The sequence below is a fragment of the Trichomycterus rosablanca genome, chromosome 18 (genome assembly GCF_030014385.1).
Source record: "Trichomycterus rosablanca isolate fTriRos1 chromosome 18, fTriRos1.hap1, whole genome shotgun sequence".
NCBI classification, from domain to species: domain Eukaryota; kingdom Metazoa; phylum Chordata; class Actinopteri; order Siluriformes; family Trichomycteridae; genus Trichomycterus; species Trichomycterus rosablanca.
Genome location: NC_086005.1, coordinates 21718877 through 21735249, shown reverse-complemented (window position 1 = coordinate 21735249; position 16373 = coordinate 21718877). Strand labels below are relative to the sequence as shown.

The window sequence follows — 16373 nt, the reverse complement described above, 5'->3', positions numbered from 1 at the left end:
ATTACGTTTTCACATATGACCAGTTAGGGCTGAACAGCATTTTTTCTTTAATGAAAAAAATTATAATTTTAAACAAGCATTTTTGTTTTCTTGGGTTTTCTTTGTGTTATTAAAAGTAATTTCATGATCGGAAATGTATGTGTGTGTGTAAAAATATTCAAAAAGAGGAGACATTGAGAGTTTCCCTAGATTTGCGCTGTGCTTTTGCAGCTACCCAAGGTTTTTCGGTCTGTTGCTTTGCTTTCGTCTTTTGTACTACCAGTTTCACAGATGAACAGATGTTGTTCATTTATTTATTTATTTATTTTTAATGCATTTTCTCCCTTTTTCTCCCGATCTTTAGCGCATCCAATTTTTACCCAATTGCGTTATGCTTCCTCTTTACTGGTGCTGCCCCTGATTGAGGACAGTGAACTGTCACACGTCCCCTCCGATACGTGTGCATTTTTTCACCTGCACAAGGCGAGTTCATATGCGAATCAGCCCTGTGCATGGAGAGCCACACCCTGATCAGCATTATTCCTCTACTCTTTGCAGACGGCATCAACCAGTCAGCAGAGGTCGTAATTGCATCAGTTATGAGGTCCCTATCCGGCTCCATACCCTGGATGAACAACAGCCAGTCGTTGTTCATGCTGCCCAGCTCAGCCGGATGGCAGAGCTGAGATTCGATACGATGTATACAAAATCCCAGCTCTGGTGTGCTAGCGTACAGTGTATCACAAAAGTGAGTACACCCCTCACATTTCTGCAGATATTTAAGTATATCTTTTCATGGGACAACACTGACAAAATGACACTTTAACACAATGAAAAGTAGTCTGTGTGCAGCTTATATAACAGTGTAAATTTATTCTTCCCTCAAAATAACTCAATATACAGCCATTAATGTCTAAACCACCGGCAACAAAAGTGAGTACACCCCTTAGTGAAAGTTCCTGAAGTGTCAATATTTTGTGTGGCCACCATTATTTCCCAGAACTGCCTTAACTCTCCTGGGCATGGAGTTTACCAGAGCTTCACAGGTTGCCACTGGAATGCTTTTCCACTCCTCCATGACGACATCACGGAGCTGGCGGATATTCGAGACTTTGCGCTCCTCCACCTTCCGCTTGAGGATGCCCCAAAGATGTTCTATTGGGTTTAGGTCTGGAGACATGCTTGGCCAGTCCATCACCTTTACCCTCAGCCTCTTCAATAAAGCAGTGGTCGTCTTAGAGGTGTGTTTGGGGTCATTATCATGCTGGAACACTGCCCTGCGACCCTGTTTCCGGAGGGAGGGGATCATGCTCTGCTTCAGTATTTCACAGTACATATTGGAGTTCATGTGTCCCTCAATGAAATGTAACTCCCCAACACCTGCTGCACTCATGCAGCCCCAGACCATGGCATTCCCACCACCATGCTTGACTGTAAGCATGACACACTTATCTTTGTACTCCTCACCTGATTGCCGCCACACATGCTTGAGACCATCTGAACCAAACAAATTAATCTTGGTCTCATCAGACCATAGGACATGGTTCCAGTAATCCATGTCCTTTGTTGACATGTCTTCAGCAAACTGTTTGCGGGCTTTCTTGTGTAGAGACTTCAGAAGAGGCTTCCTTCTGGGGTGACAGCCATGCAGACCAATTTGATGTAGTGTGCGGCGTATGGTCTGAGCACTGACAGGCTGACCCCCCACCTTTTCAATCTCTGCAGCAATGCTGACAGCACTCCTGCACCTATCTTTCAAAGACAGCAGTTGGATGTGACGCTGAGCACGTGCACTCAGCTTCTTTGGACGACCAACGCGAGGTCTGTTCTGAGTGGACCATGCTCTTTTAAAACGCTGGATGATCTTGGCCACTGTGCTGCAGCTCAGTTTCAGGGTGTTGGCAATCTTCTTGTAGCCTTGGCCATCTTCATGTAGCGCAACAATTTGTCTTTTAAGATCCTCAGAGAGTTCTTTACCATGAGGTGCCATGTTGGAACTTTCAGTGACCAGTATGAGAGAGTGTGAGAGCTGTACTACTAAATTGAACACACCTGCTCCCTATGCACACCTGAGACCTAGTAACACTAACGAGTCACATGACATTTTGGAGGGAAAATGACAAGCAGTGCTCAATTTGGACATTTGGTGGTGTAGTCTCTTAGGGGTGTACTCACTTTTGTTGCCGGTGGTTTAGACATTAATGGCTGTATATTGAGTTATTTTGAGGGAAGAATAAATGTACACTGTTATATAAGCTGCACACAGACTACTTTTCATTGTCAAAGTGTCATTTTGTCAGTGTTGTCCCATGAAAAGATATACTTAAATATCTGCAGAAATGTGAGGGGTGTACTCACTTTTGTGATACACTGTATTTTACCGCTGTGCCACCTGAGCAAATGGTAACCAATATTTTAAATGAGTAAAACGACCCTTTTGTTGAATTTTGAAAGTTGATCAAAATTTGTCAAAGTGTTGGGCAAAGGTACAGAAGTTTCAGACTCAGTGCAGTTATATATAAGTTTACAGTTTGATTCTCTGTACTTGTCAATCCCACTCATACTACTGTACATTGCTTCTGATTGTCTCTGTGCTTGATGGAGACTGTGCTTGTTGTATTTTTGTCCTACATGTGTATACATTGCTTTACTTAAATGTATGTGCTTCCACTGGGTGTAATTAAAATGCTAATTGCTCAGAATGCTTGTTTGCTTGCCTTTCAAGTTTGTTTTGTTTTCCCTGTTATAGCTGCCAAAACGCTCCAGATCTTTAACATTGAAATGAAGAGTAAGATGAAGGCCCACACGATGACTGATGATGTCACTTTTTGGAAGTGGATCTCCCTCAACACAGTTGCTCTGGTGACTGATAATGCCGTCTATCACTGGAGCATGGAGGGCGACTCGCAGCCAATGAAAGTCTTTGATCGCCATTCCAGCCTGGCAGGATGTCAAATTATTAACTATCGTACAGATGCCAAGCAAAAATGGCTCCTCCTTATCGGCATCTCAGCTCAGGTACTTAAGCCATTTATTTTGCCAAATGTATCATTTAAGTTGCTAGTGTTTGGTAGATACAGTGTATTTTGTGTGTTGCAGCAAAACAGAGTTGTAGGAGCAATGCAGCTGTACTCAGTGGACAGGAAGGTCTCTCAGCCCATTGAGGGCCATGCTGCCAGCTTTGCTCAATTCAAAATGGAAGGAAATGCTGAAGAATCGACTCTGTTCTGTTTTGCTGTTCGGGGCCAAGCAGGTGGAAAGGTGTGCACATATCAAGTTCAATGTAATTTAATGTAGTGATGTTCATAAAGCCAATTCATCACTAACATTTTATTAAACATTGAAAATACAATGTTTTAAGCAACTGAGTTCATTTCTTTGTGTTATTGAAACACTTTTAGAAGGTCACATGATAAGGTTAGTATGAATATTAATCTCGTTCTTATCTTTTAGCTTCATATAATTGAAGTTGGGACTCCTCCAAATGGTAATCAGCCCTTTTCAAAGAAAGCTGTGGATGTATTCTTTCCTCCCGAGGCACAGAATGACTTCCCAGTGGCCATGCAGGTTCGTATTGCTTAATGATTTGTCTGTATTTATGAGTAGGTAGCTGTGCATTGCTTGCATATAATATAATCAGAAGCATTTCAATTGTTAAATTCATACCATTTAAATTACTGAGCATTTATGTCTAATCATTTCATATTTCAAAACAGATCAGCTCCAAACAGGACGTTGTTTTCCTTGTGACCAAATTTGGCTACATTCACCTTTATGACCTGGAGACAGGCACCTGTATTTACATGAACAGAATTAGCGGGGAGACCATTTTTGTCACAGCATCTCATGAGGCTACTTCTGGAATCATTGGTGTCAACAGGAAAGGACAGGTATGCATTTGTCATTTATAAATTACTCGATTCCAGCTGTTTTTCATTAGCTTTAGTGGTTGTTTAGGAAAGCATTCGTGGTCATGGCAGCTCGGTGGGTAGCACTGTCACCTCACATCAGGAAGGTCCTGGGTTCTATCCCCAGGCGGGGAAGTCCGGGTCCTTTCTTTGTGGAGTTTGCATGTTCTCCGCGTGTCTGCGTGGGTTTCCTCCGGGAGTCCAAAAGCATGCAGTCAGGTTATTTGGAGACACTGAATTGCCCTATAGGTGAATGGGTGTGTGTGTGAGTGTGTATGTGTGTCTGCCCTGCGATGGACTGGTGCCCCGTCCAGGGTGTTACTGCGTGCCTTGTGCCCATTGAAAAGCTAAGATAGGGTCCAGCAACACCCCATGGGAAAAAATTGGAGAAAAAAAGAATAATGTGTCATTGACAATTCTCTTGAATCTATATTTAAGTGATAAAAGTAGAAAGAAAAGATTTCCAATGTTTCCACTGATCAACTTTATTGTATTTTGTAAACACATGTAGAATTTGATGCCTGCAACACACTTCAAAAAGTTGGGACAAAGGCGTGTTTACCCCTCTGCCCCATTATCTTTTCTATTTGGTGCAATAATTTTATGTTATTGACCAATAAACTAAAACTTTTATTTAACCATAAATAAAAAGCCAACATAACTTAATGCTGGCTTCTAAAAAAGATTTAGTATAAGTGTAAGTATATAAAATAAATCAAAAGTGGTTAAAAGCTTGTTTCCCCTTAGCACTCACAAATTTCTCTATGGCATCAATGAAGTGATTTATTTATCTATCTACCATATTAGATTGTATGTGACTAAGACTCCTCTGAGTATTGGAGGAAAAATGAAATGAAATACTTGTTCTGAGAACCATAATACCGACGTCTTCCCACTGCAGAATCTGGCTCGTCTCCAGTAGGGAGTAATTATACACTTGCTAAATCACTCCTGAAATGCTGGAATATCTTCTTATACTCAAAACAACAATTTTGGATGGGCAAGTAAGGGGAGTGCCAGAAATACTTAAAGCAACAATGATGGTACCCACCTGATGAAATCATTGTATATAGTTTCATTTCACCACATAGTACATCTCATATTAACAACAATAGCTCAGATAATTATTGTTTGCAAATATTAAGCTGTTAATGTGTGTGTGAGTGTGTGTGTTTGTGTTTAGTCATTTTGTCTGAGAGCTGGCTATATTTTGTTTGTGTATATAAAGACCACCATAAGCTTTGATTACGACACACATTTACTGTGCTAATGTTTAGACAACGTTGTGTAATCCATTCAGTTCTTGCATTGACATCTAGAGTCGAAGCACTGACTTAATTTCACACTGAAGAAATTGACAAAAAAATTCAACCTTTTAATTAAAGTAAATTTTAATTTAAAAAAAAAGAAAACAACGAACGCCTTATCGTTTAAGTTAAGCTGAGTGCCTAGTTCTTGTTTTACTGCAAAATGGGCAAGTGTAAGGATTTGAGCGAATTTGACAAGGGCCAAATTGTGATGGCTAGACGACGGTCAGAGCGTCTCCTACTGTAGCTACTGTAGCTCAGATTGCTGAAGATGTTAATGCTGGTTCTGATAGAAAGGTGTCACAGTTTGTTGCGTATGGGGCTGCATAGCTAAGACCAGTCAGGGTGCCCATGTTGACCCCTATCCACCGCCGAAAGCGCCAACAATGGACACGTGAGCATCGGAACTAGACCAGGGAGCAATGGAAGAAGGTAGCCTGGTCTGACAAATCACATTTTCTTTTACATCACTTGGATGGCCGGGTGTGTGTGTTGCTTACCTGGGAAACACAGGCAAACCAATGGAGGCAGTGTGAGGCTTTGGGCAATGTTCTGCTGGGAAACCTTGGGTTCTGCCATCCATGTGGATGTTACTTTGACACGTACCACCTACCTAAGCATTGTTGCAGACCATGTACACCCTTTCATGAAAATGGTTCAGGAATGGTTTGAGGAGCACAACAACGAGTTTGAGGTGTTGACTCGGCCTCCAAATTCCCCAGATCTCAATCCGATCGAGCATCTGTGGGATGTGCTGGTTAAACAAGTCCAATCCATGGAGGCCCCACCTCATAACTTACAGTAGTTAAAGGATCTGCTGCTAACATCTTGGTGCCAGATACCAAAGCACACCTTCATGGGTCTAGTGGAGTCCATGCCTCTACGGGTCAGGGCTGTTTTGGCAGCAAAAGGGGGACCAACACAATAGCAAATTTAGCTAACAGACCATGAAATTTTTAATCAAATATTTTAGATAAATAATTCAAGATAAAAATTGTTATTTACTGTGGCCCTTTTAAAATTATACTGTGTTGTGTCACACATCTTACTACTGTACATATGTGGCTCTAGGTTTTGTCAGTTTGTGTGGAGGAGGAAAACATCATTCCCTACATCACCAATGTGCTGCAGAATCCTGATCTGGCCCTTCGTATGGCTGTGAGGAATAACCTGGCTGGAGCTGAGGAGCTTTTCGCACGCAAGTTTAACAACCTGTTTTCTGCAGGGAACTACTCAGAGGCAGCAAAAGTGGCTGCCAATGCTCCAAAAGTAAGATATGTGCATTTATTTTTTTAGGGAATACAGTATTAAGTCTTGTTTGGAAATGCTTGGCTGAATTACTTGTATTTGCACTTGTAAGTCTTTTATTAATTGTCCTGTGGGGACCTGGCATGAAAGAGGTCCTTATCACACCCTTGCTGTTTGTAAAAGGTGAATGAATAAAGTGCCTTGTTTACCATAAGGTGCAGCCTGTAACTCTGTAATGCCAGCCACTTTGTAATTCCAGAAACTGACCCCTTTTGCTCATTTTTATGTTTTGTTTTGTTTGCAAAAGGGCATTCTGCGCACTCCGGACACCATCAGGCGCTTTCAAAGTGTTCCAGCTCAGCCAGGTCAGACCTCTCCTCTCCTGCAGTACTTTGGCATCTTGTTGGATCAGGGCCAGCTTAACAAGTTTGAGTCACTGGAGCTGTGCAGGCCTGTCCTGCAGCAGGGCCGCAAACAACTGCTAGAGAAATGGCTTAAAGAGGACAAGGTAAATGGCCTGAGAGAGAAACAGATTTTGTTAAAGGGTATATTATGACCAGGACACATGCACCCTACAGAGAAGTTCTTTCTTTGTGTGTTAGAAGAGCATTAGTGAGCTGCCTTTCTGCCTAATGGCTACCCAGGTAGCTGCTTAAGGAGAGAGGATTCTAATAAAACATCAAACTTATAAGGCAGATTATGTAGATGCACTACTTAAACAGCGATAACACCGATTACGTCAGTGCAGATTTGCTGTCTGTAGAGAGGTTTTCAGACAGATTAAGATTGGGGGCGTAAACAGGTTTGTGTTAAGGAATGGAGGTTTTCCCCATTTACAGACTGGAAATGAATTGAAAACACATTTAGGTCAGTTGAGTTTTGTTTGCAGTTAGCAAAATAAAGGTAGCCATGTTATAATTGATAATTGAGAACCATGTTTAATTTTTTTTTTGAACCCAGAATACACAAAAACTACTATGAAGTGCGGTGGTGGTGCCAACATTATGGTGTGGGGGTGCTTCTCTTTAGTGGGAACTGGACCAGTCGGTCAGGATTAATGAGAAAGTAGATACTGCCAAGTGAATTTAATGTTAATTTCTTTTATCACTCCTGTAACCCTCTCATCCAGTGTTACTGCTGCAAAGACATCCTTCTAAAAAATTAGACTTGAACTGTCCGCTTATTCCATATTTTCTTCATTTCTAACTCCTCCTTTGTTTGTAAAACAAATGAATTGGGTTAATAAATTGTTTGTGTATGTTTTTTTCTGCAGTTGGAGTGCTCTGAGGAGCTTGGCGATATTGTAAAAGCTGTAGATCCCACGCTGGCGCTTAGCGTCTATCTGAGGGCAAACATCCCCAACAAAGTTATTCAGTGCTTTGCTGAAACTGGCCAGTTTCCTAAAATTGTTCTTTATGCCAAAAAGGTAAGATTCCCATGTGCCATTTTATTGTTGAAAGAATTGTAATAAAACAAGTTTTTTTTTTTTTTAATGCTCATTTAATACGTTAAACATGATTAATAGTTAAAGTAGGTTAAATATCATTCAGTACCCTATTTTTGGAAAGCCTGGGACATTTAGCTACATTTAATAAAAATAAATTGTATTTTGTTTGTCATAGATACACATGTGTACAGTACAATGAAATGCTTTTTCCGCATGTCCCAGCTTGTTTGGCAGCTGGGGTTAGATTGCAGGTTCAGCCTTGGAGCAGATAGGGTTTGGGGCCTCGCTCAATGGCCCAACAGTGACTGCATAGCAGCATAGAGTCTGGATTTGAACTGACAATCTTCTGAATATACAGGCTGATGTATATGCCTCTATGTCAGTTGTACCTTCACACATGCAAGTCACTTATGCTGTGAGGACTGATGCACCCTATTTCGTAACAGATGTTGACTTTTGCCGTCTTTATGTATAACAGTTTAAATGTCCTTTTCAATCCTTGCAATCGATCACTTACAGTTATGATCCATTTTAAGCAATTGTGGGTTAAAGGCCTTGCTCAGGAGCCCAACAAAGGCAACTTGGCAGTGATGGGGCTTGAACTTTACATTTCTCTGGACATTTCTCTGGATTTCCTGAATTTTCTCGCAATATTACGACCTAAATTATTTGCATATAAAGTATGCCACGAAGTAAGACTTGTATTTAGTCATGATCCTGTCACCTGTTACCAGTTCACTTGTTTAATGTGGATTGTCTCCAAATGATGCAACTTGAATATTCTATAAACACTGTCAGCCAAAGCATTAAGTAATTTCTTATAACTTTGTCAGTTAAATTAAGTAACTACCAATCTAAGCCTACCCAGGGTCACAATGGTCGGGCACTACCCATTGTTCTTAGAAAACACTGGACTCAAGACATGAGTACACTTTGGACAGGGTGCTAGTGCACTGTTACCTATGGGCAGAGTGGAGTAGCTACTCAACTTACTGCATATTTTTGGGATGTGGGAAAAACTGAGTTACCCAGAAAAACCCCACATGAACATTCCTTACAGTATCTGGAGGCGAGGATTGTTGCTACGTGGTGCACTTTACCAGCTATGCCATTGTGTTATTTTGAAAGTACATGGAACACAGTTTGGGGGCAGTTTAAGCTAAATATTTTTCATTGTTTGATAACTGTTTTTCTACAGGTGGGTTATACTCCAGACTGGATATTCCTGTTGAGAAATGTAATGCGCGTTAGTCCAGATCAGGGTCTTCAGTTTGCACAGATGCTAGTGCAGGATGAGGAGCCACTGGCTGAAATTACACAGGTAAAGGAGAAAACAGACATCTGTATAGAGGTTGACACTGGTTGACTGCATGCTCTTAAAGCTTTAAAATGATCAAAACCTTCTCTTTTAACTCACCCGTGACCTCTGATAATCTGCTTTAGATTGTAGATGTATTCATGGAGTACAACCTGATTCAGCAGTGTACCTCATTTCTTTTGGATGCTCTGAAAAACAACCGTCCATCAGAAGGACCTCTGCAGACACGTCTGCTTGAGATGAACCTCATGCATGCACCTCAGGTATGTAAACACACAAAACAAATACACTGCACAACAGCTTTTGTTTTTTTTTCCAACAGCTTTCTCACTCTAAATGACTTTAGGGTAAATACTTCTAAGCCTTATACTATATTTTCTGATTTAAAAAATCCAAACGTGGCCGCTCAGGTGGCGCAGTGGTAAAACACGCTAGCACACCAGAGCTGGGATTTCGAGTGCAGGGATGGTAGAAATTGTTAGGTTCGACAATTTTCTTTGCAGCACACTATATTCAGACCTAAATAACAGAGTAGTAAGCCACTGTTAAGTAAACTAAATAGGCATATGACGGCTTGGAGTTTGCTAAATGGCATGTGAAGCTTCTCTGGTTTGAAACCAGCACACAATCTGCACAGGTACTTTGTTATGATGGGTCATTAAGTGTAGATCGACGAATTACAATGGCTATTATATTCATTCGAAATCAAATCCACATTAAAGTGTGAATAATTTCTGAATCCACTCTTGGTGATGCATTTTCTCAGTCTTTGTGTTTGAGTTTGAAATCTGTTTTGCTGTTTAGGTTGCTGATGCCATCCTGGGAAATCAGATGTTCACAAATTACGACCGTGCTCACATTGCTCAGCTTTGTGAGAAAGCAGGTCTTCTGCAAAGAGCACTGGAGCACTACACTGATCTGTATGACATTAAACGGGCTGTCGTACACACACACCTACTCAACCCAGAGGTACAAATAAAACCTGTAAATTTAATATCTCTCTAAAAAATATGATTCTGTTCATACACACTTATCGCTAGGACAATGTGTGTAACATGTTTGACAACATGGTTACAGTACATAATTATGCCACTGACAGATTGTCTCCTGTTAACTCTCTTCAGTGGCTAGTGAACTACTTTGGCTCCTTGTCAGTGGAAGATTCTCTGGAGTGTCTAAGAGCCATGCTTTCAGCCAACCTCAGACAGAATTTGCAGATCTGTGTGCAGGTGGCTTCCAAATATCATGAGCAGCTTTCCACCCAGTCCCTCACTGAGCTTTTCGAGTCGTTTAAGAGTTTTGAAGGTAAGAGCAAAAGTACTCTTATATGTAAAGGGTGTAACATTTTAAAGTTTTACAAAGGTCAAATGACGACCAAGCTTCGGCTTGCTCACAGAAGGCATGATATTTTCTCATAGGATTTTTTGATAATTGCTTAAATCCAGTGCCGGAGGAAGCAAAGCAACCTCTGAGCATCACAGAGTCCTTGCCATGCTTCACTATAGACTTCATTCTTCCTCCTTTACGTTTACATTTTCAGCATTTAGCAGACGCCTTTATCCAAATCGACTTGCAGTACAGTGACAGGATACAGTCTGAGCAACCTGGCAGTGGGCCTTGAACCAGTGACCTTTTGATTACCAGTCCAGTATTTTAACCACTAGGCTAGTCCTCCACACATACCAGCCTTAAAAGTTCCAGTTGTGCTGGAGTCTGTCCCAGTTTTTCAATGGACGCAAGGCACACAATAACACCCTGGACGGGGTGCCAGTCCATCGCAGGGCAGAGACACACACTCATACACACACCCATTCACCCATAGGGCAATACAGTGTCTCCAATGAACCTGACTGCATGTTTTTGGACTGTGGGTGGAAACCGGAGCTCCCGGAGGAAACCCACACAGACACGGGGAAAACATGCAAACATGTTGGCCGTAGGATTTGGGGGATTTTGCAGTACGTAAACACCTTAAACAACAAATACAAAAAAAATTAAGGCCTAATGTCAGCAAACGTTTAATCACCCGAAACTTAATATTATGAGTAGATGATACAAGGCTAAATAAGTAATTAAGTAAATCAACAAAACTGTTGCAATGTTAATTTTTTTAACATTTCTTTCTGATCCAATCCGTTAGGTCTGTTTTACTTTCTTGGCTCCATTGTGAACTTCAGCCAGGACTCAGAGGTACATTTCAAATACATTCAAGCTGCCTGCAAAACCGGCCAGATCAAAGAGGTGGAACGCATATGCAGAGAGAGCAACTGTTATGACCCTGATTGTGTAAAAAACTTTCTTAAGGTATGTCCAGAAGGGGGAATCAACCACGAAACAGCTGTAAAATAGTAATAGTAGCAGTAATCCACTTCTCAAAAGTATATTTTAAAAATGTAATATTTATAAATCCTGTTATACATAACACTAATGCAATGGTCTTAATATGTCTAATTTAAATAAAGCAAATTATAACCATTTTCAGTTATTAATATTTAGTTGTTTAGTATTTAGTGTTATTTAGTTAGTTGTTTTCTTGTAGCACAGTGACAGCATACATTGTATGAATTTATAAATAGTGTTATATCTGATGTGGTGGCATTTAATCATGTGACTAACTTATAATTTAATGATTTGCCAATTTGACAAATGTATATAATATTTGCTATAATCTATTAAATTAATATAACATTGGTTTACCTTGTAATTACATTTCATACTGACATGGTTTTTGTCCTCTAATTTTCAGTCTTTTCACAGTACACAGATAATTAAAATGCAATAATTGTAAAATTAATATTGGTGTGTGCTAAAAGTACTTTGGTTCTTGTTTGATTGGCAGGAAGCTAAACTCACTGACCAGCTACCACTCATCATTGTGTGTGACCGCTTTGACTTCGTCCATGACCTGGTGCTCTACCTGTACCGTAACAGCCTCCAGAAGTACATTGAGATCTATGTACAGAAAGTAAGTGAACTCAGGAATGTTACACAACCATTGCTACTGCTCTAGTGGTAGTCGGGCACGTTTATTTTGAATGTGATTTGAGATGGTGTCTGTATCTAATCTTTGTAGGTAAACCCCAGTCGCTTGCCAGTTGTAATTGGCGGTCTGCTGGATGTTGATTGCTCTGAGGATGTGATTAAGAACCTGATCCTGGTGGTGAGAGGTCAGTTCTCCACTGATGAGCTGGTAGCTGAGGTGGAGAAGCGAAACAGGTATAGATTAAAATCGTTTCTTGGTTCATCTAATTTTTGCTATGGGTTTATTTTTATCATATCATCTGTTTAAACTAGTAAGTTACTATGGGAAGAAAAAAACATTGCAAACCCATTTCTGTCTGGGACACATTAACTGACAAAGATACACTGACCTACTTTATTTTCACTGACCAACTCAAATCCACAAAGTTGAATCAGTTCATCTGGACACAAGTTTGTTGTAGAGATACGTTTCCAAGTGACTTCAGTCTGAGCTGGTGATAAATACCCCAACCTTACATTCTATACTCTATATGCAAATCACAATGACCATTAATTATGACCATGTGTGCCTTTCACATATGATTGGGGTATAGCTCCAATCATGGCATTGTAAGATGGTGATAGATGTACTCTCAGACCAGACCCCCCCTCGGTTTAGGGATGGTCGTTCCCTCTTCACATAGATGGCTGCTGGCTTGCAGGTGAGTGTAAACTGCGGAGTCCTGGCCAGAAGAGGGTAATCTCTAATGTTGGGCCATCCATTTCGCCAGTGGCTGTTCAGTTTCTCTGATGTACAGTTCCCGGCAATCCTCCCGGCACCTAACAGCATACACTACATTACTCTAATTTCTAATTTCTGGCGTAGCGTGTTTGCTGCGGTTTACATTGTTATGCAATGGGCCGGCTTTGGTCGTTATGCAAATCGCCTGCATATAAGGTTGGGGTATTCATCACCAGCTCAGACTGAAGAAGTCACTTGGATGAGTGACTAAACATATTTCTACAACAAACTTGTGTCCAGATGAACTGCTTTAACTTTGTGAATTTGTGTACCTGGATTACCTCGATGGCAGAATACGTCTTTCAAAAATCCCAATATGCACCTGTGCATAAATGTTATCTTCCTAAATGTGCAAGTCACCTATGCTGTGCAGCACTGATGCATCTACTGCAAAAAATACATGTAAATAAATACTAAACTAATTTAATAATGCATCACAGTTGACTAAATGCAGAAAAATGCAGAATTGGCATTAACCACTTATTAATTATTGTTAACCATTCATTTACTATTACCTTCTCCTGGTTTCTTTAGACTGAAGTTGCTGCTACCTTGGCTGGAAGCTCGCATTCACGAGGGTTGCGAGGAGCCCGCTACCCATAATGCCCTTGCCAAAATCTACATTGACAGCAACAACAACCCAGAACGCTTTCTGCGGGAGAACCCTTATTATGACAGTTGTGTGGTTGGGAAGTACTGTGAGAAGAGAGATCCCCATCTCGCTTGTGTGGCCTATGAGAGAGGCCACTGTGACCAGGAGCTCATCCATGTATGTAACCATGTAACCATGATGATGCAGTTTGTTCCCAACATGTGATTCGTGATTGGTAATTTTGATATAATCTAAATGGGGCTCTTTATCATGTAAATATGTGCATACAGTGGATATAAAAACTCCTTTTGATTTATGTCAGCATTACGTCTGTTTGGGTAGGAATCTGATCAGCACTGCACATCTTGAAATGTCAATATTTGTCTACTCATCCTTGCAAAAGTGCTCCAAATCTGTCACTTTTCAAGGTTATCTCCTGTGCACGTCCCTCTTCAGGTTGTTGGCCACTAGACAGCCTCCCAGTTCAGTTTTCTTGTTGTCTTTTTATCACATTTAGAGAGATGTTTATTTCCTGGTAATGAGACTGGTGTAAATAGATGGGTAAAAATCCACACCACAATTTCATTTAAAAATTAAATATATATATTTATTTAAATGCCATAAAGTTGATTCTGACACCTGGCTATCATACACCGTCCAGGCATAACATTATGACCACCTTCCTAATATTGTGTTGGTCCCCCTTTTGCTTGCAACAGCCTTGCAACTGTGATGCACTGTGTATTCTGTATATACACCTTTCTATCAGAACCAGCATTGACTTCTTTATCAATCTGAGGTACAGTAGCTCGTCTGTTGGATCGGACCCATGACCCTGTCGCCGGTTTACCACTGTTTCTTACTTGGACCATTTTGATAGATACCAACTACTGCAGACCGGGAACACCCCACAAGAGCTGCAGTTTTGGAGATGCTCTGACCCAGTTGTCTAGCCATCATGATTTGGTCCTTGTCAAACTCGCTCAAATCCTTACGCTTGTCCATTTTTCCTGCTTCTATTCTAACACATCGACTTTGAGGATAAAATGTTCACTTGCTGCCTAATATATCCCACCTACTAACAGGTGCCGTGATGAAGAGATAATCAGTGTTATTCACTTCACCTGTCGGTGGTCATAATGTTATGCCTCGTCGGTGTATGTATAACATTTCTTCAAAACATCCTTTCTTGTTTTTGGGTCTTTAGGCTTCTAAATACATACCAACAACCCCCATTTGTAGAACTAACCATTCTAACTAACATTTATATAAGATACATTATATGCATTAAACATAAAAAACATGTAAAAGTATTGTTAAAAGTTAACAAGGCTGATGGTAGTCCAGGAATGTGTATTATATGTTCATTTTTTTTATAATGGTGCATTGTATATCATATTGCAAAGGCACAAAATGTTTGTCTTTAACACAACTATGAATAGGAATCCAGAAACATTTTTGTTATAACTGACAATCAATGGTTTTGCATATTTATCCACTGTAACATTTTATAAATATTTTGTTTGCAGGTGTGCAATGAAAACTCCTTGTTTAAAAGTCTGTCCCGTTATCTGGTACGTCGCCGGGATGCAGATCTATGGGCCAGTGTCCTTCTAGAGACTAACCCATACCGAAGACCTCTTATTGATCAGGTAAGGAAATCAAAAAGCATGGCCAGACTTGGCAACCATGCATCAGACTTTGGTGTCTAAAACTTGTTGCATTAAAGTTATTTTTACAGCCAGTTTTAGCTCAGAGGTCATCCAACAGATTTAAACTTTAAATTTAATTTAATTAATCTTTTAAGTAGTTTGCATGAGATTTTAAGATGCATGCTCATAAAAGCATAACTACATCTTGGCACATACTTATACTACCAATGTGTAACCTATATAACTTTATGACTATAACTTGATAGTTCATTCCACTAGCTATGAAACAAAAAAGAAAGTGTATCATGACAAAAACAATCTATACTGAATTCTATAATTAATGTAATTCTGTAAGGAAATTTAGGTAACAACAGACTAAAAGGCTCTGCAACTGTTCATATGTGAGGAAACATCACTGGTGTAGACCAGGCTGCATTCTAACACAGTTCTATAACGTTATTTATTAGTAGAGCACCAAAAAGTGTATGTAAAGGGTATGTAAAACAGTTAATTAAGTTACTATGCTGACATACTACATAGGGCACAACTCTGATTTAGGATGCTGTTTCAGATAAGCAGCTTTTAAATATGATAAACATTTAAACAAACAAGGCTTGAAAATGAACTCTTTACAAACTGGCCACCTTCAGACGATTGTTATCAAGTCAAAAATAGCCCAAAAAATATTTTTTAAATAATAATTGTTTACTCCCCATTTTTCTCCCGATTTAACGCACTAAATTTTCCTTCCGCTGCTGAGAGATGCCAGATTGCATCTGAGGAGAGCACGTCGCTGTACACGCCTCTTCCGACACGTGCACAGCCCTCCTCTTCTCGCCCCTGCTTTCTGCACAGGTGTCTCTTCCGCCAATCAGGGTCCTTACACAGTGTATGAAGACCCACCCACCCCACACATAGTCCGGCCCCCACCCTGCAGATACAGTGGCCAGTTGGTATCTGCTGCAGGCACTGCCAATTATGCCCGCCAGATGGCGCCCAGCCGACCGATTTCTCCTTATTGGAAAGTAACTGGTCATACTACCTACTGTCACACTATATTGTCACTCATTAATTTTACTGACTTGTGTTAACTTAAGGTGTCTAAATCAGATTACTATGTACATGTGAAGTGCATGTACAACCAGTAATCAGATTGACA

At 40.4% G+C, this 16373-nt stretch overlaps 1 protein-coding gene across 1 annotated transcript in view; it reads left to right on the top strand.

Moving 5' to 3' along the window:
- The window catches only part of cltca (clathrin, heavy chain a (Hc)), a 31193-nt gene that overhangs the window by 6487 nt on the left and 8333 nt on the right, over window positions 1-16373 (top strand). Inside the window, exons 3-18 of the mRNA XM_063014828.1 lie at window positions 2729-2997; window positions 3079-3240; window positions 3433-3546; window positions 3696-3869; window positions 6266-6463; window positions 6750-6950; window positions 7716-7868; window positions 9088-9210; window positions 9333-9470; window positions 10012-10176; window positions 10332-10512; window positions 11348-11511; window positions 12047-12172; window positions 12281-12423; window positions 13505-13739; window positions 15092-15214. Of these exons, the coding sequence (XP_062870898.1) occupies window positions 2729-2997; window positions 3079-3240; window positions 3433-3546; window positions 3696-3869; window positions 6266-6463; window positions 6750-6950; window positions 7716-7868; window positions 9088-9210; window positions 9333-9470; window positions 10012-10176; window positions 10332-10512; window positions 11348-11511; window positions 12047-12172; window positions 12281-12423; window positions 13505-13739; window positions 15092-15214 (2669 nt within the window). The remainder of the gene's footprint in view (window positions 1-2728; window positions 2998-3078; window positions 3241-3432; window positions 3547-3695; window positions 3870-6265; window positions 6464-6749; window positions 6951-7715; window positions 7869-9087; window positions 9211-9332; window positions 9471-10011; window positions 10177-10331; window positions 10513-11347; window positions 11512-12046; window positions 12173-12280; window positions 12424-13504; window positions 13740-15091; window positions 15215-16373) is intronic.